At 59.6% G+C, this 23,107-nt stretch overlaps 1 protein-coding gene across 1 annotated transcript; it reads right to left on the reverse strand.

Annotated features, from left to right (window-relative positions):
- Window positions 1–370: 370 nt before the first annotated feature.
- On the reverse strand, window positions 371–20,493 carry GNAI2 (G protein subunit alpha i2). The gene is made up of 9 exons (XM_061128543.1): window positions 20,315–20,493; window positions 6,241–6,283; window positions 5,835–5,976; window positions 5,498–5,658; window positions 3,425–3,553; window positions 2,894–3,023; window positions 2,653–2,806; window positions 2,085–2,299; window positions 371–1,394 (listed from the first exon to the last, which is right to left on the reverse strand). Exons 1-8 carry the CDS (start codon window positions 20,430–20,432, stop codon window positions 2,109–2,111), a joined length of 1,068 nt encoding a protein of 355 aa, XP_060984526.1. The 5' UTR covers window positions 20,433–20,493; the 3' UTR covers window positions 371–1,394; window positions 2,085–2,108.
- Window positions 20,494–23,107: the final 2,614 nt, after the last annotated feature.

Here is a 23,107-nt window from a genome sequence, read left to right on the forward strand (position 1 = left end):
GAGCACTTCCCATAGCTTCATGAAAGCCTCTGAGACTCACTGGACACTCCTCCTTCTCCCAGTGTGGAAGAATCCCTTAGGAGGTGAACTCCTTAAGAAATCGGCCCCACTGTTCCAGAAAGCTCCCCCAGACCTAAGACTGCAGAAGCGCTGGGGGTCAAGGGGGAGACCTAGAGGCCCCAACACGTTAAGATGACTAGTCCAAGGGGGAAAACTGAAGCGATGAGTACTGGGCCTCAGCATGACCTGGCAGTTGAGTACCCAGGGCCTTGCCACTAGTGAGGATCCGGAGCCAGACCACTATCACCTTAGCCCATCTAAACCTGGGTCTCTGCCCTCATGAGAAAAGAATGGCGAGCAGGTCTTGGAATTTTTTTTTTTTTTCTTTCTACGTTTTATTATTTCAAACCAGGTGAACAATTCCATTAAAACATGTGAAAAAAGCAAGGAAGTGTTCAACGCTGAAGGACCCGGGCCTGGGGCGAGGGCATGAGGGGCATGGCCCCTCAGCAGGCAGCGGCGGTTCCTAGGTTAGCGCTAAGGAGCTACATTTAGGTTAATGGAGCCAGGGCCCAGGGCCACTGGGGTGGGACCCTCAGTGACGTTGGCAGTTGTCTGGAACAGCCCTTGGAACCCAATTCTGTGGAGGGCAGGGTCGGGGTGCCACCCGCACAGGGGGCAACCAGCAGAGGGATGGGTGTAAACACGTAGACACGCTCAAGGCACGGAATCACCGGAAAGGGGCTGGGTGGGTGCTGGTCAGGATCTGACAGTTTTAAATAGTTTTTTCTAAAAAGTTTTCTAGGTTTGCAGTTTTCTCTTTTTTTTTCCCCTTTGACTTTCTCTTTTTTTAATAAAAAAAAAAAAAAGCTACGAGAATGAGCAGGTGGACTGTGGTCTTCAGGAATGGTGGCGTCTCATGCTTCTTGTGCTTTTTCCTTTGGGGCCTCCGAGTGGCTTGGGTGGGTGGGGGGCGGTTGTGGGGGTGGGCAGGAGGCTCCCTGTAAACATTTGGACTCGGGTTGGGTCAGGGGCTGGTGTTGGGCGAAGCCAGGGGTCCCAGGCTGGAGAAGTGGTGCCCCTCCAAACAAACACAGGCCGTGGGAGACTCAACATGGGCTCCCCTCCCCCATCACAGAACAAAACAATGGTTAAAACCACAACGGAGGCCAGGAGGGGCTACGGGCATTCCCTGCACCTGGAGCAAGGGCAGGCTTCAAACAGGGAGGCCTGTGGCAGCCCGTCCCCCAAGTCTCTGGAGCTGAGGGCGGGGACAGCGGGGAGCCAAGAACAGAGAGGAAAGAGGGGAAAAGCGGCCAGGGGGACAGGCGGGGAGCGTGGTCCTCTTGCCCCCATCTTCCTCAGGGGCTGGGGTAGCGGAGTCGGCGGTGGCCCTGGAGGTAGGGGACAGTCAGGGCGTGGGTCGGGACGGAGGTAGCCAGTGTAGGTCTCTCTGCCCACCTCCCTAGACGATGACCCTTCTCCAGTTTCCCCACCCACTTGTTACCAGGGACATGGTGGCCAACGTGTGTTGCTAGGTTACACACACACTGTAACCCCTGTTCAAGAATGAATGGGAGGGGAGACTGGAGCTCTGGCAGAGCCCTCCCCACCCACCGCTCCCAGGGCTGGTGAAGCCAGCCTCAGCCCTGGACCCTCAGATGGGTCCGAGGGAAAGATGGCAGGGGTGAGCAGAGCCGGTCGTACTGAGTGGAGGGCGGCTGGGCCCCCTCTGTCATCTCGATGCTTCAGGCCAGGCCAGTGGCCTGGCGGGTGGGAACGTGAGTTTTCGCCAAGGAAAATGGGGACAGCCCTCCAGTTCTGTCCCAGGACACAGCCCGGAGCTTCTACTGTCTGGACCACTGGGCAGAACGGAGCCCGGGCTGTTCTGTGCCACAGGCTCAGTGCCCAACCCGGTCACCCTCCTGACTCAACGCCCTGTGCCCCCCCCGCCCCGCACTCTGGTCTCTACAGGTGTCCAAGTTCACCACCCGCAGCTGGACGCTCTCTGGCCCCAACCCTGTCCCTTCGCTGGGCTCAGTGGCCCCACTCTGGTCCTCCCTGCCCGGCCCCCTCTGGCTCACCATCCTGCCAGGCCCCGCTGCCCCTCAGAAGAGGCCGCAGTCCTTCAGGTTGTTCTTGATGATGACATCGGTGACAGCATCAAACACGAACTGCACGTTCTTGGTGTCGGTGGCGCACGTGAAGTGCGTGTAGATCTCCTTGGTGTCCTTGCGCTTGTTTAGGTCCTCGAATTTGCTCTGGATGTAGCTGGCTGCCTCGTCGTACTTGTTGGCCCCTGGGGGGTGAGGCAAAACGGTGAGGACTCCTGCAACATGTGCGGCAGGCGGGCCCATCCCACAAGGACAGAGAAGGTTCTGTGTGTGTGAACCAACAAGCATGTATGTGTGACAACTGTGAGAGTGCACAGTGCAAAGAGGGGCACCTGATTGTGTGAGGGACGACGCCCAGTGACATGTATGGGGTACGTGCCCGAGTGTGTTAAGAAGAGCCCTGGGGTGTACAGACACAAGTGTGTAAGCCTATGAGGCAGTGTGTGAGTATCCTGCCGTTTACCCTTCTGTCCAGCGGGGGGCGCCCGTGGGCCACCTGGTCACCACCAGCTCCTCCCCAGAGGCCCAGACCCCACACCTGTATACTCAGGGAAGCAGATGGTCAGGGGGCTGTGTATGATCTTCTCCTCGAACAGGTCTTTCTTGTTGAGGAAGAGAATGATGGATGTGTCCGTGAACCACTTGTTGTTGCAGATACTGTCAAACAGCTTCATGCTCTCGTGCATGCGGTTCTGGGGGCAGGACAGAGCTTTCAGCACCAGCCACCCCCCAACCCCTCACCCCTGTCCTCCCTTCCCCGTGACCTCTGGGTCTCTCACCATCTCCTCGTCCTCGGCTAGCACCAGGTCATAGGCGCTCAGAGCTACGCAGAAGATGATGGCTGTGACGCCCTCAAAGCAGTGGATCCACTTCTTCCGCTCGGACCGCTGACCGCCCACATCAAACATCCTGCGGACACAGCGTCTTAGCTCCAGAGAAGGGAGTTCTGGGAGAAGCTCCCTGCCCCATTTCACAGGCTGACCGACTGAGGTCAGAGGCCTGCTCAGGGTCAGGCAGCTGCCTCCACGGTATCACCCACACTGGCCCACGTTCCCCGCCAGTTCTGGCCCAGCAGAGTGAGTGAGGCTGGTCAGCAGGGTAGGTGGCTGCCACACGGGGCCGGGTCAGCAGAGGCTGTGAGGTGCTGGCCACCACACAGCCTTAAGGAACTCAGAATGGGGCTGGGGAATCCCAGATGAACCTTCTTGCCCAGCACAGCCCTCAGCAGGCCCCGGTGTGAGGATCTCTACCTGTCACCCCCCAAGGCTGGCTGCTCCTAACCCTGTTACCCAGCCCACAGGCCCGCTCACTTGAAGTGTAGGTCTTTGAAGGTGAAGTGCGTCTCCACGATGCCCGTGGTCTTCACTCGAGTCCGCAGCACATCCTGCTGCGTAGGGATGTAGTCGCTCTGGGCGATGCGCTCCAGGTCATTCAGGTAGCTGCGAAGGGGTATTGGGGTCGGGGGGGGGAGGATGTCAGTGGGGGCCAACTGGCCCCTTGCCCTTCCGTCCCTTTATATCTCAGGCATAGCTCCTTTATTTATTTTTAATGGAAGGTTAATAGCTTTATTGTATCATGTTGGTTTCTACCAAACATCAACATGAAGCAGCCAATGGTTTACCCATGTCCCCTCCCACTTGAACATCCATCCCACCCCTGTAGGTGTTACTGAGCCCCCAGGTTTGGGTTCCCTAGGGTCTTACAGCAAACTCCTATTGGCTATCTGACTCTTTAACCCTTGCCTGCGCTGCATTTACCGCTCAGCTGAGGGGCAGCTCTGAGGCCAGCCAGCCAAGCCCCAGCACCCAGGTTGGAGGCAGGCCAGCCTCACACAGGATCCAGCGTGGTAGAGTTGCAGGCGAGGGTGGCAGGAGGGGGCGAATTCGTCCTTCGGGGAGGGAGGCAGGATGCTAATCGGCGCAATTACAGCACCCGCCGCAGAGCAGCCTAGCACTCTCCTGACGCGGGGCTGGACAGGTTGAGGCCTGCCAGGCCCAGTGGGCTCTCTGCCCAGAGCCCAGCAAAATCTGGGCTCCTCAGGGGAAGGGCATAACCACTAGCTTGGCAGGGGTCCCAGGGGCTCCCCACTACCAGCTCTCTTAATTAGTACCAATGCCGCCCTGGCCTAGCCCTGAGACTAGCTCAGCTGCCTGCCTCAATATCCTGGCTGTGCCCTCGGGGTTTGGGTCTAGGCCTCCCAGTCACTGCCCAGGACCAATGTCTTGCTCTCAGGGCAGGGCTGCTGGGGCCAGTGCTTGGCTCCCCCACAGGCAGCTAGGCCAGAGGGAAATGACTTCAGAGACGCAGAGACCGAAAAGAAAAACAGGAAGGGCTATGGGGAACCGTGACGCATGTGCTGTGACCTGCAAACTCTACCCCACCCCCTACGGAGAGCCTCCAGCCTCATGGTGAATACCACACCAGTTCTTCCCTTGTCTGCAGCAGGGGGGCTCACCCCAGGGCCCCAGGGCCCCAGGGCAGCCTTGGAAGATTGCTGTGAGGAGGGGCTGGAGGATCCCTGGACCCCGGAGTGTTCCAATCTGCTCCCCAACCCTGGGTGATCTCGTTGCAGCATAAACCTGCCTGGGAGGGCAGGGCCCATGTTCACTGCTGAATCCCCACACCCAGAACAGCACTGGGCACGCAGTGGGTGTTTAATGTCTGGGGAATGAAGGACACGGATGATACAGGAGTGGGAAGGGGCCGGAGGGTGGTCGTGAACAGGACCTCCTTGAGTATCCCAGGCCCTGAGATGACAGGGGTTTATAGGAGCCACCACTCCCTGCCCACAGGACCCCAAGCTCTGCTGGCACTGAGCCTATGACCTCTGGGAGTAAACCCCCCCAGCCCCCCCACCCCACCGTGTGTGGCTGTGACTCCGCCGCTCCTATGGGGGAGCATGCTCTTGCAAGTGCATTCAGGCCACTGCAGGGAGGGTGGGAGGCTGTCCACATGACTGGGGCAGGGCTCAGGAATCACGGCCAGGCAAGACCGGCCTCCCACCCAGCTTCACGGAGGTCCAGCCCCTCTCTGGGTGGGCTCAGGATGGGAAGTGCAGTGAGAGTGGGAAAGCTGCTCAGACAGAGCAACTGGCTTACACAGAGGTAGGAGATGGGAGGTGAGAATACAGGGCCCTCAGCCTATCTGGGGGCGGGGGGGCCCACCCAGACCCCATGGGTGTCTCCCCGGGGGGAGCCCACCCAGAGCCCATGGATGTCTCCCCACATCCCTCTTCCAGGCCAAACCCAAACGACCAAGACCCTGGCTGACAGGGCAGAAACTCATCGTATCCTCCTGAGGGTGCTCAGGCCCTTGGGTTCAGGCTATAGTCCAGGCCTCCCCCCTCTCCACCGCCGGCCCGGCCCCGTGGAATGAGTACTCACTAGGCGGCAGAGTCGTTGAGCTGGTACTCCCGCGAGCGGCCAAAGCAGGCCTGCACCCCGTGGTCAGCCCAGAGCCTCCGGATGACGCCGGACAGATCCTCAGGCAACACGCCCTGCTCCTCAGCCGTGCACGACAATGCGAACAGCTGCCTGGCGTCGTCCTGGGCACAGTGGTAAGCGGTCAGTGCGATGCAGGAGCACACACCCACCCCACTACTCAGAGGCAGGGAGGCCGCCTCCGGAAGGGGGCCCAGACTGGGGTGTTCTCAGCTCCCCCTGCACAAGGCTTGCCCTGAAGCGTTATGGGAGGCAGGCAGGGGTTGGGGAGTCCACGTACCGCGCGGGAGGGGTCGGCAAAATCAATCTGCAGATTGCCCATGGCTTTGACAATGGCCATGATGGACTGGATGGTGTTGCTGTAGACGACTGCCCGGTACTGTCGGCATTCTTCCTCTGAGTAGCCATCCTCGTGGATGATCCTGGCAGCCAGGGGGCCAGGGTTAGGATGTATCGGGCACGGGGACCCCCACATGGGCGTCTGGAGCTACGGGGGCCTGCAGTAGCTACTTCAGACAGGAGGAGACTGCCTCTGAACCACTGGGGAGCAGAGGATGAACGTGGCCTCTGGGAAAGTGCTGGACCTGGCTAACACGGGCTGGGCCTACACTTGGGGGCGGTACAGACCCCGAGGAAGAAGAGGGGAAACCAAGGTTTGCAGGCTGTCTCCCGCACACAGCACTTACTTCATCTGCTTGACAATGGTGCTCTTCCCTGACTCCCCAGCACCTGGAACAAAGGACACGGGGGTTCAGGGAGCAGGCCCAGTGGGGACACAAAGGCCAGCAACTAGCGGCCCGGCCATGTGGCCCGGGAGGCAGGACCCATTCTTCTCTTCAGTTGCAGATGGAAGCAGTCAGGTCTGGTGGTCAGCAGAGCTACCGGGGGTGCGGTTGGCAGGGCCACGGGGTGAAGACAATCTAGGCCACCTGGACCCCATGGTGGACTCACTCCAGGCCTTGGCTTCCCACAAGGCCTGTTGCTCAACATGGTTCCCCGCTGCCCTGGCTGAGTCCAGGGGCTTTGGCTGGAGACCTGGGGCTCAGCAGTCACCCTGTCACTCTCGCACATGCAGGCTCGCCACTCTGCGGACAGTGCTCCCCAACGTGGCACCGGGCCATAGCAGGCAGAGGAGCCCTGCTTACTCTTCTCCCTACACCGTGAGCCGCAGCTGCCGTGGGGCCTGGGTCCGGGCATGGTGTCATACTCCTGCCTTCCAGACACAGCTGAGGCCCAGCACCCTGCTTGTGGGGCCGAGCTCTCCTCTAAGCAGAAAAGACACCAGGACCTGGGGGACAGGCAGTGTCACAGACACACACGTACTGACTCATGATGCTTCTTCCCCAGCCTGGCAGAGCCCCATCTTGTATTTCTCTTCGACCAATGCTGAGGAATTCGCTCCGGTGACTGTCGGAGCAGCCGCACAAAACAGGTACTATTTCTACCATTTTACAGATGTGGACACTGAGGCTCAGAAAAGTCTTGGCCCAAGACCATGTAGCCAGGATTCAGAAGAGCAAGGAGGTATGTAGGATAATGATGCCTGACCTGCCCAGCCCTACTCAAAATATGGCTCAGATCTTGCAGGACAATGTCTTTTGGGTTTTTTTTAAACAAAACATCTTCCCGGGCTCCATCCCAGACACAGAGCCAGATCTCAAGGGGTGCAGCCCAGAAACCTGCATTCCCCAAGGGAGTCTGTGCAGGGAAGTGTGAGACCAGGAAGGCCACTCCTGTCCTGGCTAGGGGTCGGGACAGGGCCTTACTTCTTCCCTTTGGCCGCTCCCTGTCCTAAGCTCCAGGGAGAGTGCACCTCAGCTGAGCCCAGCTTTCCCCCAGCCTTTGCCCAGACTGCACCCTTGCTCTGTCCCAGCACTGTCAGGCACTACCTCTTGCCAACTCCAGGTCTTTGCCCAAGGAGTTCTCTCTGCCGGGCATACCTGCCCAATGTCCCACCTACACGTGTCCCAACCCTCCTGATCACTGTGGTGGGTCTGTCTCTCTGACCAGCTCAGCAGGGTGGGCGGTGGGGTCTGTGGGGGAAGTCACCCTTGGGAACTCTTGGCCCCCATATACCCCTCAGGGATGGTTAAGAATCTCAGAGGATGAAGGGGCTAACACACACACTGCCACGAGCAGCATGAATGTCAGCAACGATGGTCTCAGCACAGCGGCGAATCGTGCCCCCTACATGTCAGTCGCTATTCTAAGACTACCCCGTTCGCTAGGTGGTCTCACAGCAAGCCCCGGGCATAAGTCAGCTCTACCCTCATCCCCACCTCACAAATGAGGAAACTGAAGGATTTCCCTGGTGGTCCAGTGGTTTAAAACTCCACGCTTCCAATGCAGAGGGCATGAGTTTGATCCCTGATCGAGGAACTAAGTTTCCATATGCTGTGGGACATGGCCAAAACATTTTTTTTTTAAAAGGTGGTGGTGGGGGGCGGAAACTGAGAGACACCGCTATCAAATGGTTACAGCTCCTCTGCATGTGGCCCACCTTGCCTCTTAGTACTATCCCACATGCCCAGAGTGTCTCAGGTCCAAGTCTCCGCACTGCCCTCTAAGCAGCATCAGACCCTACTTGCCAACTCCAGGTCTTTGCCCACCTGTATCCAACCTACCTCCCACCCCACACCCACACTGACCAGGAGAAACTGAGGTGTGGATTGCAGCCACAAGCCAGGGGCCTCTGTGAGGACGCTTCACAAATGCCGCCTGGAATCACTGGGCTTCTGTGACTGTCCCAGGCCTGCTTCCCAGGATTGGGGAGCACTGCGGGGGGAGCAGCACAAATAGGCAGGCTGGGGTGTGAGCCCCTTTACTGGTTCAACCCCTGGGCACTGAAGGCCTCAGGCCTAGTGTATCTCCCCTGGGCATGGGCTGTGGTCAGAGGCAGCATTCCTCTCCATAGGGCTGGCAGGGGAGCGGCCAGGACAGGACCCCTCACTTAACAGCCCCCACCTGTGGAGTGGGCCCAAGGGGAGAGGGCCTGGGAAGGCCCAGTGGTGATGCCGAATCACGGAGGCTCTTCCCCCAAGGCCCAGAAATCCACGGGGCAGGGAGGACAGCGCTGGACTGGCTGACCACGAATGAAGGCCAGGTGACATCTGACTTTCCTTCCCACCTAGTCACTTGCTCCCAGACAGCAGGAGGGAGGGTGGACAGCCTGGGGCAAAGGAAGACCCAGGAGCCACGAGTCCCAGCCAGGACTGGCGGCCCAGTGCAGGAACGGAGGCCGAGGGCGTGAAGTGATGGGTCACATGGATCACGCTGTCCTGAGTCAGGTGATCCAAGACTCAGAGGGGGCAGCTCTCCGGGGCACAGGGGACCTCAGGTGGGGGTGATTTGGGGACCACAGTGCACCTGAGGCACCAGCCTCCAGGTCTAGTCCTGTGATTACTCTCTTGGTAAAAGGCATGGACCACTCCGTGACCCTGCCCAGAGATGAGGATGCCAGCACAAACCTGCTTTGCATCTGATTTTCCTAGCAGCAGTGGACTGGGCAGACATTGAGGGCCCTTTCCCTGTCCCCTTTGAGCTTCAGTCTCGCTTCTTCTCCCTCCGAAGAGGAGGACATATTCTTTGCCCCCAGCAAGGGGACAGGTGGACAAAGTCACAGAGCCCCCATCCCTGGACTCAGAGCAGTCCCTTAGTCTTTCCCACAGCTGTGACTCAAAGAGGGAAGGAGTTAAGTGGCAGGACAGGGGTGTGGTGCTAGCAGCCAAGCAGAAAGCAGGGGAGAGCACCAGGACAGAATCACAGGCGCGGCCCAGGAGGAGCTACCACAGATCATGGGGGTTGGGGGCAGAGTTGGGTGGGGCCATGGGCTCTATCCAGTTGGACACCCTGGTTCTCAGGCAGCCCACAAGCGAGGTGTCCTAGGAGCTCCTTTTCCATTGGCGCCTGATGACGCTTCCCTATTAGATAGGCTGGCACTTGGCCCGGGGTTTGCTTGTACCTTGCTGATCCTAGGTACCCAGTTCTCCCCACCCAGCCCTGCACCTTCCCTTCAGAGAAGGGGGCATCACTAGCTCGATCCAGATTGCTGCAGAGGTGCTGGGGTGGGGGTGGCGGACTCAGCCAGCAGAAGGCGTCAGGAGTCTTGTACCCACGGCGGGCCCAGTGGGCGCTCCTTTCTCCAGCTGAGTGGGACCAGAGGGACCTACAAAGGATCCCCGCAGCGCCCTCAGTGTTCCCACTGGGCCATACCTCGTCCCACCACCAAGGAAGAAGCCTCTGCAGCCCTTGCCTCGGGGCACAGCTGCAGGGCCCCCAACGGGCAGGCAGTAATTGCCGAGATGTGCAGGGCGACAGCGGCTGCTCTGCACTGGAACATCTGCTTCCACTCTGGGAGCCCTGGGCCCCAACGGGAGGAGGGAACAGATGGGGGGGGGAGAGGAGGGGAAGAACGGCTCCACCTGCCTGAACAAGGACAGCAGGGCCTCTGCCAGCAAGACAGAGCCCCCAGTCCAATGGCGTGATGCTGATCCCAAGTCCCTGCATTGCATTTCCGCTGTGGTCTGTCTGTGTTGAAGCCTCTACCTCCCAGACATGGCTTTGTCCTGCTGGGAGGCCCTGACGTGCTGCTTTCCTCGCTGGCCCCACTTTCCCTTCTGCAGGAGCCACGAAGCCTTGAGGGGCCAGCGGGCCCATGTCACGTTTTCAGATCCTCTCCCAGAGGGAGGTCCAGACCCACCACAGCCCTGGTGCCCACCTCCATCCTCCCTGAGATCTCCAAGAATGGCTGCCCGATCCTGTCCTGGCTCTGGCACCTCATCTGTGCAACAGGATACCAGCATTATCTCATCCTAGGAGACGGGTGAGTGCCCGGCACACCGCGAGCATTGAGATCAAAGTTATCATCGCTGTTTTCTTTTCCCCTTCGGAAGAGGACAAAGCTCCCCAAACCTCTCATTTCCTGCAACCCACAGTGACCACGCTGCATAGGTCACTGTGACCACAGCCTGCAAAGGAGCCTGCCGTGGCCATCTCATTTTGAAGGCGAGTTTCTGAGACTTTCAGGCAAAAGCAGAGCCCAGGGCAGTGACCAGGGGCTTGAGAGGCTGACTCAGCAGTGGTGGTGGTTCCCTGCCGGGACTTGTATAACGTGGGACCGGAGTCAGAGCCACGCACTCCTTTGCTGGCTTTCTGCTCTCAGTTCGTCACTTCCCTTCCACACAACCCGGCACTCCGACCTGGGCAGGGTACTCCTTCCCGCCCAGCAGGTCTCACTGCAGACACCAATCCCTGGCTCTCTCCGCACCCTGAAGGCCGGGGAGCAGGGCTCCCTGCAGACGCTCTCGAGCTGGTGGGCTCCCCAGGAACATGTGGGGCCGGGGAGAGCTGCCAGCTGACGTGGCAGGCCTGAGGGCAGAGATTCTCAGAAGCAGCCGTGGCTCGGACCACAGGGTAGACGTGGGGAGCAGCCCAGCTCAAACCCACAGCCGGGCCCGCCCCCCACTGCCAGCCTCCCAGCACAGCTCCCCGCCCCCCTCACTGGCCTCCCCTGGTGGGCCGCTGGGGGAAGGCTGGGGTGCACCCTGGGAAGCCCACCCCAAAGGCGCCACCCCTGGAACTACCTCCCACTCTCATCTCAGGAAGGTGCCACGTCTCCAGCCTCCGGCCCAGCCTGCCGTTTCTGGGCTCCCCCCTTCTCCCGCCCCGCCCCGCCCCTGCAGCCTTAGGGTCCCCGGCCCGCCACCACCAGGGGGAGCCCGGCCGCCAGGGACCCAGCGGAGGAGGTGGGGGTTGGGCGGCGCGGAGGAGCGTCTGTTTCTGGAAAGCGACGGCGGCGGCGAGGGGCAGCTGGGGGAGGTGCCTCACCCACGGCCCCCTCCCGAGCCTGGGAAGCCGTCGGCCTGCAGAGACGCGGCACACGAGGGAACAATGGGGACGACGGGGAGGGGGAGAGGGCCCCGCCAGACAAAGGCCCTCCAAGCCCCGCCCCTGGCGTCTCTTCCTTCCTCCAGGTGCTGCGCTTCACTCACTCCAAGGAGGCTCAGCAGGGGTCTGGCACGGGGGTGGGGGGAGGGTCTTGGACGGACCCGGGTGACACCCCACCCACATGCGTGGCCTCGCCTTCCTCCAGGTGCTCCAGCAAAGCCGGAACCTCCCTCCCTCCAGTCTCTGCCGCTTGGGAAGCCTCCAGCGGCTTCCTGACACCCATCAGGGAAGCACTAAGGACCAGGGCCTGGCCAAGCCTTTGCTCTTCGTTGCAAAGGAAACAGGCCTCGGATTCTCCCAGGCACGAAGAGGGCTTTGCAGGGCAGGGCTGTGTCTCCTGCAGTGGGGCCCTGCCCACCGAAAAAAGGGAAACTGAGGCACCGGGTAAAGCAGGCCACGCTGGAGGAGAGGAGGCCCTGAGACCTGTCCCTCATCGGCCACTGAGGCTGCATACAGGTCTTACCCTCCACTGCCAGGCACTGCTAGACGGGGCCCAGGTCGTACAAGGAGCCGGGCCATTTGGCACAGCCCTCTTCCTGATGCTTCTTCACTGGAGGAAATCGCCTTGCTCTTTTCAAAGAGTCTGAATCACTGTGGTAGACCCAGGGTGAGATGCCCACGTCTGGGCCTCAGTGTCCCCATCTCTGAAATGTACTGCTCAAGGGAGTGTGCCAGGCTCAATGCCCGCCCCGAACAGCCTCCCTTGGGTCTTCACACTCACCCCAAACTCCACCCCGGGGTCCAGCCCACACGGGCAGTGTGTCTGCGTGCCCACAAGCCACGAACCAGGCTTGAGAAGCGTGACGTCACAGGACCCAGCCCTGGGCACCGACAGGGGCGGCCAGTCTCAGGGCACACAGTGAGGAAGGTGGGGGAGAGGGCGCCCTGGGACCTGGAGTCTGGACTGGCCATGAGGATGCCATGTTCATTCAGCTCTGTGTTTGGCCTCGATGCTTCTGCCACCTCTGTCCTTGCTCTCTCCTAGGTCCTTTAGACTCCTCAGTTCCCCAGGGCCTGGCCTGACAAGTCAGAGCAGAACCCTGGGAACTCCGCAGGGAAGGGCAAGGCAACTGAACTTTGGATTTCGGAGGCCAAGAAGGATGAGGACCAGCTGTCGTCTTCCCATGCTGTGGCCAGCCCATACCATGGACACATGAGTCGCCATACAGGAGCCCACCGCAGCCTTTGCTCTTAGTGGGGACCCTCAGCAGGACCACTCTTCCCTTCTCCTCATCTGGACAAGCCCCAGTCTCCAGACCAGGCTCAGGGTCCCCCCACACCGCACCCTGACAGCCTCCGAGCTTTCCTCAGGCCGGGACTTAGTCCTCTCAAGCCCAGGGGTTGTGGGAGGCACAAACATGTTTGGGGAAAAGCAAAACCCTAAGTTGCCTGACAGTGACCTGAGCATTCCTGCGAGGGGACACGGGCTGGGAGGGGGAGTGGGAAGCGAAAATGGGGGCACCTGTATTGGGACGAGGTCACCCCATGGCCACACAGCAGATTTCTGGCTTTAAGCTGGAAAAAGATTCACGCAGTCTTGGGTCCCACTCTCTAGAATAGATGGTCCCCTTAGAGTCCCCTAAAAGAAGAATCAAGGCCCTCAGGCATATGCAGGACATGGGGACACCCAAAGCACCTGCCTGTCACCCTGACTGAGCAATTCTTGCCAACTGGGCATAGAATCCTGTGGGGAGAAAACAGCCGGGGACAGGTGCTCAGAGTCACCGCCTGGGTTGTCCTCTGGTGTCTCCACTTACTGGGTATGTCACATGATGTTCCCGACCCTCCGTTTCTGCATCAGTGAAATGGGTTTGTCAGTCCCAGCTCCACAGGGTTAAACATGAAGAGACCGGCCCTGTGCAATGGTCACAGCTCAATCTGAGGTAGCTACTGTTATCACCGGAGGGGAAACTGAGGCCCAGTGAAGGCACCCACTACCCAGGCCCAGTGGGTAGTGGGGTGGGGGAAATCCTTAGGCTGGATCAAGGGCCCTTCTGTCTACCTCCAGGCAGGGGAAACCCAGAGTGAGCTAATCCCAGGGCTGCTGCTCCATTTCCGGGCATTCATCTGGGCCTGCAGCCGGCCTTCCGGCTTTGGAGGGCAATGGCGGCTCGGGAACATGGGAGCAGCCCTCTGCTTTCCTGCTACACCCCCCGCCCCCTCCGCCAGCGTCCCTCTTCCAGCCACCACTTCCTGTGGCCAAAGAAGGAGCCTGGAATCCTTCTCAGAGGCGCCACCTTCTCTGAGATCCTGGGCCCAGTGGCCACTGGGACAGGACAAGGGACAGAACTGTCTGGATTGCCTCCAACCCGGGGACCACCAGTAGGGGCAGCCCACGGGGCCCCCTCACAGGTGGGGCTCACCTTCTAAAGCCCGCCCCCCCCCCATTGAACTGCCTCACACTCCCCACCCCAGTGCACAGTGTGAGCGGCTCTCTGGCCTCTTCCTCTTTTGGGCTCCTCCTCCTCCAGCTTCTTCCTCCTTTTCCTCTGGTGTGGACACCACTTCCCCGAGAGGCCCAGCCCTGCCGTGCAGACTTCACCACCCCTCCTCCAACCACGGGACGTGGTACCTGCTGCCATCAATACACCCCCCCCCCCACAAACCGGAGATCTGAGGCTGTAGCAGCCTTGGCACCCCGGAATCCTCTGAGCCACAAGGACACCCTTCTCAGCACAAGCCTTGTACGATCCCACCTTTAGGCTTTGGCTCAAACGGGCCTGGCATTTACTGCCAAGCCTTGGAAGTGTACGCAGGAGGCCAACACTGAAGGGCCAACCCAGGTTAGACAGTGTGTGGCTATTCCAGGGAGACTATTCCCCCAGCCACCAAGACATCAGAGCCCCACGGTGCAGCCTAAGGGTGAGGGTGGAGTGTTTCGGGTTTAGTAAGAACAAGAGCTCCAGGCAGAGAGGCTGGGTGGGGCTGGGCAGAGGAGCCCCACCCTGCACCTGTGGCTGACGAGAAGCTGTCTGAGAGGATCAGGTACTAGGGCCATCATCAGAGGGGCCCAGTCCTTTGCCCTCCCAGGGCCTTCTTAGGCAGGGTACAGCAGCGGTGGTCTGCCAGAACCCATTAACCCCTTTCCCCTGCTGACCTTTTAGGTTATGACTCCTGCCCCTGAGAGAGTGGAAAGATGAGATTAGAAGCTGGCTTGGGTCCTGCCTTGGAGACAGTACTCAGGCTCTGGCTTGGACTGTCTCATCCTCTGCTGGGGATGAGGGAGGCCAAGTCCTTGGACCCTCAGATGCTAAGAGCTTAAGTGGACAAAGCTTCCTCCATCCTGTTCCTGCCTAAAGAATGGGTGGCTTTTAGAGATGGAGACTGAGAGAGACAGCCAGGGACGGACATCAAGGACAGGGTGTGCAGGACCTGAGTGCCCCCGCCTGTGGCCCAAGCTGCCGCAAGTGCCAGCCCTTGCACTGCTGGAGCCTGGGAACCTCGCTGGGATCCCATCAGGTCCCACCCCCAGCACTACCTGCGGTCACTTGCTGGGTTGCTGTTAGCAGGCTTAGGATATCTATGATGCTAGCCAATGATCCTGCAGCTCAGGCCAGCCCAGGGCCAACCCGAAGAGGCCCTTGACTGTGCCAGTCCCCATCTGGCAGCACAGGCTCCAACTCAAGCACAGTGGGTGGCTCAACGCTGCCTCAGGGCCTGGCATGGAAGCCTGAGTGCCCCAGCTGGCCTCACTTCCACCTCCAGCCACAGGGGCAGGCATTCCCTCTGTCCCTACCACCTGCTCTGCCCTCTGTCTTGGGGTTCTCCAACCCCTCCTGGGATGTCTTCAGCTGAGCTCCAGGGTCACTTCCCTTGCAAAATCGCCCTGATTCACCCAGTCTCCCAGCTCAGGGGTAGCCCCTGAAGGACCCAGCTTCATTCCTATCCTAGAGGTACAACTGCTTTCGTGGGCCGCACCAACACTGGGGTCACAGGCAGGGGCTGAGCCCAGGGGGACTGGGCAGGCAGAGGGGGAGTCAGAAATGGTTTAGACCCCCTACTCACTCCCTAGCTTGGGAGCCCCAGCAGTGCAGCTACCGACTCAGGAAGACAAAGCCTGGCCTCGCCTGGGGGAGGGGTGGGAAGAAGAGACTCGCCAGTTCGAGCTGCCCCGCCCCCCATTCAAGTGCTAATGAGCTCCAGCCGGATGGCGGAATAGCGGGACGGTGGGATGGAGAAGGTGGTGGGGAGAACCGGGAGGCTGGAGGCCAGCCTGGGTACCAGCCCACTTGGTACCCCAGGGCCCTGCCAAACCCCCAACCCTAAGCACCCCCAGGAAGGTGGCTCAGCCCCCAAAGTTGGGCATAAGGTCCCTAGGGCAGTGTGTCACTCCAGATGCCACCAAATATCTACAAGTCTCAACCTCTAACTCGCTGTGAGCAGCGGCCCAAGGGCAAGGGTCAGGGTTCCCAGGGCCTCCATACTAAGGCTAGGCAACCTCTGAGCTGGGGAGATTCCTCCCCATCAAACTCTCAGCTCTGCAGGAGTCAGCAGGGGGAGTCCCTCTCCTGTTCTCACACCCACAGGTCTTGGGAGTACCATCCCCGCAACACGTGTGGCTGCAGGCAGGCACCCCATCCCAGGTTGTAGACGGAGAGCAGAGCATCTACCAGGATTTCACCTGTCGCTGGGTTTCTCGGCTGCTGCACCAGGTGGAGCAGGGATCTGAACCTAGGTGTGTGTGAGCCCTCCTCCCCCGGGCCAGGCCTTCCCACTTCCCAACCCATGCTGAGTGGGTCCCTCTGCCCCCAGTGCCTGACCCTGGCGAATACTGCTAATTTTTCTAGGCTAACTCAGAGGACCCCTTCCCAGGAAGGACTATTCCCCCTACCCCCGAAATTCACCCGCATCACTAGACTCTACCTATCACCCAGCCAGCCAGGATCCCAGGCTAGCCCTTCCCACTAACTCCTGCTACACCAAGCCCCAAGCAGCAGCTTGAGAATTACTTATCCCTGTTCAGGGATGTGTGCAAAGAGTTTCATTCTTTCCACACTTAATAGGCACCTACAGTGTGCCAGGCCCCTTGTGAGAGACAAACAGGACTAGCGTCACAAAACACCCTTCCTTTCATTTGATAAAACTCACTGAGCCCCTCAATGTCCAGTCTCCGCACTGGCCAGGCCAAGAACTCCCACAGCACTGTGCTGGTCTGAGCCCCATGGCTGTGGAGCAGCTCCAGCCCTAAGAGCTAGACAGGCTCCACTGCAGCAGAGAGAGCAGGCCTGCAACAGTCCCCAAACAGCCTGAGCTAAAAGGAAGAATGCAAAGCTGGTTTTCCCATATGAACAGCTAGAGTCCCTACTATGTGATCTGCAGGGAGTGGATAAGGGCTGTCTCTGGAGCCTGGCTCAGACAGCAAAGGATCTGTCTTGGATGCAGGGGACCTGAGTTGGATCTTTGGGTTGGGAAGATCCCCTGGAGAAGGGAATGGTATTCTTGCTTAGAGAATTCCATGGATAGAGGCAACTGGTGGCCCGCAGACCATGGACTCGCAAAGAGTCTGACAGGACTAAGTGACTGAGCATGCACTGAGGTGCCAGCAGAGCATGATGAGACCACAAGCAAACAGCCTGAAGGATTTTTCCCTCAGTCTCCTCTTGAGTCCTGGTCATTGGCCTTACACAGTCCTTGCCACCTGCCCATATGGCAGGAGATGGCTCACTGATCGCTATCTTACTCCTCCATCTACCCATGTCCAAGACCAAGTTCACACCAGTAGCGCTTCTTTCATTCAACAAACAGACAATAGTTCCCAGGCTCCATGCTTGACATAGAAGGCTCAGAAATGAACAGGACACAGTTCTGCTCCAGCCACGGAGGAGGGCAGCTGTGACACAGACAAATACCGCGCTCTAATTCGGGGGGGGGCATGGGGGTGGGGGGGTTAGAGGAGGTGATTTACCAGCCTTCGAGAAGGGGGTCAGGAAAGATCCTGGGAGGTGATCCCTGGGCAGAGTCTTGAAGAGCAATCAAGTAGGAGTGAAATGCGGGGAAAGTACATCAAGTGAAGGGAACAGATGCAAAGTCCCAGGGGCAAGAGGAACTGTTGTATTTATACCATGAAGCCTTCCTGGAGCCATCTCTCCTTTCTCTGTAGACTGCCCACACAAGCCCAAACAAATCAGTCACCCCCTAAACACACACTCTGGCTTACTTTACCCAAAGTGCCCACGCCAAGGCCCCAGATTCTACCAGGGGACAGCAGGTCAAGCAAGCTGAACTGGGTGGGGGTATCTCTGAAGTAGAGCCAGTATCAGCAGCTCTGCTCCCCCAACCCAGCTGCCAGGGAACACCCCTCTCCCCCGTGTGTACCACATCTGCCTTTGCCCCAGGGACAGTGACTATGCCCGCCGGCTGGCAGGGCTCCCCAGGACGGGAAGGAGCCAGTATGCGGGTGGAGCAGCAGGCGTGGTTGGGCTGGGAGGGAAGGCTGGCAATTGCCCAGCCCAAGTCCCGTTGCCTGGACAGTCTTTCCGCTACGTGGGACAGGCGCCCAGCTCTCTGAAGCTGCCTCAGCTGGGCTCCCATCACCTCCCCCGTAACTGGACAGGCAAAGGACAGCCAGCCAGGACCCTTCTCCGGACAGTCCGGACAGACTGAGTCCTCAATTTCAGGCAAAGTTTGGTCTCCCAGCCCCTTACAGTGAGTGCATCCTCTGCAGAGTCTTAGCCCCCACTCCCCATCCTGGGCACGGCACTTCTCTGGCCCAAACCCAGGAAGCCCATTTCACAGTGGAAGCAAAGGCCAGAAGGACAGGATGCTGAGATGGACTCCCCAGCCTACAAAGTGCCAAGCATTTCTAGGGGACTCTGTACCCCTGGTTGCTGCCAGCTCAGTATGAGAAGGGTCGTCAGGCCCAAACCTGAGCCGGGTTCCAAGACTGGTGGGATGGGGTCAGCACACAGAACCAGGCCAGGGGCCCTGTGTGCCCCAGGCCCATGGCCCAGTCCCACACCTCTTCGGGCACAACCATAACTGCGATCGGCCTGGGAAGGGGCTGGCTAGTGACCCCCTGGCTGGGCACTGGGAGGCAGCAGTACCCAAAGCACCCTTCCCAGGCCCAGCGGGCAGCATCAATGGGCATTCCGCCGCGTCGACACCCACTCGCTGCCGCTGCCGCACTCGCAGCAGAGACAGGAAGAGGCAAGCGCCCAACGCAAAACAGCCCAGGAGGCTGGGCCGCCGCCCCTTCCCGCCCCTTCTCTTCCTCCCCGCAGCGGCAGCGGATGCCATTTTGAAACCTCCGGGGCTGTGCCCCTGAGGCCAGGCCCCCAGGGACAGTCAACAGATGGGCCCAGGATGGAAGACACACCGTCCCCTCGGCCACACGCTCACCATGAAAAGCTCCACTTTTCACAGCCTGGGGACCCCAGGGCAGCTCTGGGGCTGAGGGGCCACACCCCCCCACATACATGGTCCAGCCCCCAACACTGCCGCGAGGGCCTCCTTCCCCACTAGGTTTGAACTCCACCCCACCCCCCAATCAGGCTGCTACTGGGCGCACCACACCTGCTCCCAGTGAGAGGCTGGACTGGGGCAACTACCAGGCCCCCAGCCTCTACACAAGTCCACTTCAGATGCCCACCCCGTAGCAGGCCCCCCGCTACTCAACCAGCTGGTCCACCACTCCCCCCTCGCAGGGCCTCAAGGTCCGGCAGGCCCACCCACTCTCAGAAGCCACATCCTAGGCCTTTGGGCCCAGAAAGGGTGCGGGAAGCCCAGCACCCATCAGCGGCTCTCCTTGGCCCGCCCGCCCGCCGGGGGCAGTAATATGTCGGCTGTCTCACCACTTCCACTTCCCCCCACCCCTCAAGCAGCCACCATCTTTCCTGGCCTTGGAGCCGACGCAACCCAAACTCCTCCACACTCCCTCCTAACCCCAGACCCCCCCTCGCTGGCCCAGACAGGGCTTAGAAACTGGGAAACGGATAGCCAGCAGAACTCCCTGGGCAGCCTGAGGCCTGGTCCCCTCCCCCAACATGACCAGTGGAGTCTTTAGGGTGTCTAAGGCCAGTCCTTTCAGACCGGCCCACCTGGTGCAAGAGGTGGGTGGGGAAATCTAGAGAAGGCTAGAGTGTGGGAGAGAAATTAAGAGCAGGGGAGCCCAGGGTTTGAGGAGAGATGCATGCAAAGAGGGAGCTGGTGGGCCAGATGCAGGGAGCAGGGGTCTCTAAGGGTTTGGGGGTTCTGGCTGGAAGGTGATCTCCTAAGCAGTCATTCCACTTGAGAGGTGCAAACCAAAATTCCACCTGAGAAGTCCCTTGGGATCAAGGTGCACAGGTGGAGGATACAGGGTCCAGAGTAGGGATGGGGCACAGAATGGGAGGGAGGGAGTGGGGGCCTGGGAGGGGCCCTGGAGATACTCAGGCCCAATAGGAATAGGGGGAGAAGTGAGGGAACAGGTGGTGCCTGAAGGTGGGGGCTGAGTGGGAAGGTAGGGGGTTGGGTAAAGTCTAGGGGAAGTATGGAAAGACAGGCAGGGGGCTCTGAGGGTCTGTCAGGCTGGACAGTAAGAGTGGATGGTCAAGCAGAGTTCTGGGCAGTGGGTGTTGGGGCACTGGTGGCTGTATTTGGGGGTTTGGGCTCTGGGATGAGTTGAAGATGGGGCCCAAGGGCTACGGATCAGAGGTCTCCGCCAACCCAGAGTTTTGATCCATTTTTTTGGTTATGTCTTTGCCGGGCGGGTCTGGGGGTTCAAGTCCAGGTGTGGAGATCCAGGCCGAGTCTGGGAGTTCGAAGCCCTAGTCCACAGGTCAAAGTTGGGGATTTGGACGGGGAATCGGGGGGTCCTAGCGCAGGGCGCGGCCTCACCCAAGAGCAGCAACTTCACCTCCCGCGCCGCCTTCTCGCCGTCTTCCCGCAGGTTCTTGTCGATCATCTTGGAGCGCTCGGCCGCCGCCTTGTCCTCGGCGCTCACGGTGCAGCCCATCCCGCCGTCCGCCGGCCCGGCCGCTGCCCGGCCCCCACAAGGCCCCGGCCCGGCTCGGCCCCGCCCGACCCCACTCCGCTCACGCCGCCGGCCCTCAACGGGTAGCTCCCGAGTCGGCAGTTCCGAGCGTCTGCGGGCGGTGCCTTCCAGGCCGCCGCGCACCGACGGCAGGGCGGGCCGGGGGTGGGGCCGGAGCGAGTCAGGCCTGGGACTGGGCCGGGGCAGGGCCGGAGGCGGGGCCATAGGAGATATGGGGCCGCTGATTGGCTGGAGGGCGGAACGAAGGCGAAGTTAGGCTCAGCCCAAGCTCGGCCCGGGCTGGAGGCGGAGCCACGCCGAGGGAGAGCTGCAGGGGTTGAGCCTAGCCCAGAAGGACTGGGCGGAGGGCGGGCTGCAGGCGGGGCCGGGCTCCGATTGGGTGCAGAGCGCCTGGAGCCCCGTTGCTCGACGGCGGGGGCGGGCAGATCTCGTAGCCTGAGGACCGGGATCCGGTGCACCTCAGGGGCCGAGCAGGAACCAGTCCTCTGAGTTGAGCGAGCAGAGCAGAAAAGGCGTGTCTTAAAGTTAATGAACCCAATAAACTCGTCTCGGGATCCACAGAGCCCCGGAGGCTCTCTGGACTGCTTCTTTCGTCTTAAAGCGGTTTTGACCCCTTCTCTCTCACATTTGAAGTTAAAAAAGAAAAAATTCTATTGCCACCTCAATGCCTTTGCCCAGGCTGTCTCCCTCAGCTGGGGGTACCTTCTCTAATCATCCAAGAGTTATCTTTCTCTGATTTTCTAGGAGGGAGCCATTCAACAGGGAGCCATTCTGGGCTCCAGCCTGGGACCCAGCAACCATGATCAAGGAAGAGAAAAAGGTGCCACCAGACTTCTGGAAACATAAGTGGCCATGATCTCATGGCCTGTCATCACTGGACAGTGGCTGCAACCCCATGGCTGGACAAAGGTGGAGGCGGGGGGGGGGGGGGGGGGGAGCGGGGGGCAGGTAGGCAGCAGCATTTCTAGCAGGACATTTCAGTCTTTCTGATTCTCTTCTCCATAAGAAGCCCACAGCCCCGACCTCTATTGGACAGTTAAAAAGTCTGCGAAGGGTTACCCAGAAAGGTGTCCTATGTGCCTTGAGCTGGGGAGGGCTCACTCAGTCCAAAGACAAGGAAAGTCCACGAAGCCAGGAAGCGAGCTGGCCAGCAATGCTTGGCCACCCACAGTCCCGTTCAGCACAGACTCCCTCCTTACCACCTTGACACACATCTTGTTTCCGCTCCCAGTTCTCAAGCTGTCTGCTCTCCCTGGAATGTCTGTGTGTCCCTATTTGAATGGCTCCCCTGTTGAGGAGGTATTGGCCTGTAAATCCTCAAATGGTTCCCCCAGGACTCTCTCCTGCCTGGAATCAAAGCGCAGGCAGGGCCTGCTACAAGCACGCAGCGAACCTGTTGAAAACACACAATACCCACCCAGGGACAGACATTCTGAGATATGCTCTATACATCCACACATAGGCTCAACCTCCAAAATGCTTCAAATCCACAGAACACTTTGTAAACACGGGTGCACACAGTCGAGAACACAGCCTGTCCACAAAGGCTACAAACCCAGCTCCAAGGTGGGCCTCTTCCCTCAACAGCCCCGCCCCTCACTTGAGAGCTGATCCTCCCTCCTCAGGCCTCCCCAGCATGCTCCTAGCAACAGCCAACAGCTCTTGCAGTTGCCAGGCAACAGGAGAACCTGTCAGCCCCTCAGAGGCCAGGCTCACCAGAGGTGGGCAGACACAGACCCCAATCAATGGAGGCCAGGCAGGACAGAGCCACTGGGAGGCATGGCCCCTTGGCCCCAAGCCAGTTCTTGTGGTATTTGTACCAGTTAGTCCCTCCTTTCAAGTGCTCTTCCTAGAGTCCAGCGACCTCTGCATCCAGTGCTCCTGGCTGCTCCCTCGCTTTCTCCATGGGGGCCCCAGGGCTACTGGAAAGAGGCCTCTGTTTGCTCCTCCTGTCACATACCACTTCTGGGGCTCAGAACCCCACAGGACCATCTCCAGCCCAGCTTCTCCCTGAATCACCAGCCCCATGTTCATCACTGCTCTGAAGCCCAGTCATTTCAAGTACCCCCAATAATCCCTATTCCTGGACTTTCCACCTGGTGGCCTTGTGACCAGCCAGAGCCATCATCCTTCCTCTGCATCCCTACACCCCGTCAGTTTCTTCCTTACCTCCTGAACACCCACTCAAATATGGCCCCATTGTCCCTTATTCTAGGCCTCCAGCCTTCTCCCTGGCTCTCCAGTTTCCTCTACAATACATCCTCTACATTGCAGTCAAGGGAATCCTACTCAAAGAAGCCACATCACTGTCTTGCACACAAACCTTCTGTGGCTCCCCAGTACCCTGAGAATAAAGCCCACACACATTGCTTTGGACCGTGCAGGGGCACAAATGCAACAGTGGTGGCTGACAGCAAGGACTCTCCGGAGAGCAGTCTGCAAACTGCCTGGCTGCGTATTACTTTGGACAAGTACCAGAAACTCCTTGGGTCTCAGGTCTTTTTATCAGTAAAGTGGACCTAACAGTCATAGCTACCCATTGTACTGGCAGAGATCAGGGCTAAGGGAGGAAATGTAGGTAAATGTTCAGAATGTGCATGGTACATGGAACACCCTCAGTACGGGTGACTTGCTAT

Source organism: Dama dama, chromosome 24, assembly GCF_033118175.1.
Source record: "Dama dama isolate Ldn47 chromosome 24, ASM3311817v1, whole genome shotgun sequence".
Lineage (NCBI taxonomy): Eukaryota > Metazoa > Chordata > Mammalia > Artiodactyla > Cervidae > Dama > Dama dama.

Bases quoted from the DNA above. Each gene is read 5' to 3' on its own strand.
- GNAI2 (XM_061128543.1), bottom strand. From the start codon at position 20,432: ATGGGCTGCACCGTGAGCGCCGAGGACAAGGCGGCGGCCGAGCGCTCC. The intron at 3,024-3,424 runs GTGAGCGGGCCT...CTGTGTCCGCAG, and splicing joins TTCAAAGACCTACACTTCAA to GATGTTTGATGTGGGCGGTC. The intron at 2,807-2,893 runs GTGAGAGACCCA...TCCTGCCCCCAG, and splicing joins TAGCCGAGGACGAGGAGATG to AACCGCATGCACGAGAGCAT.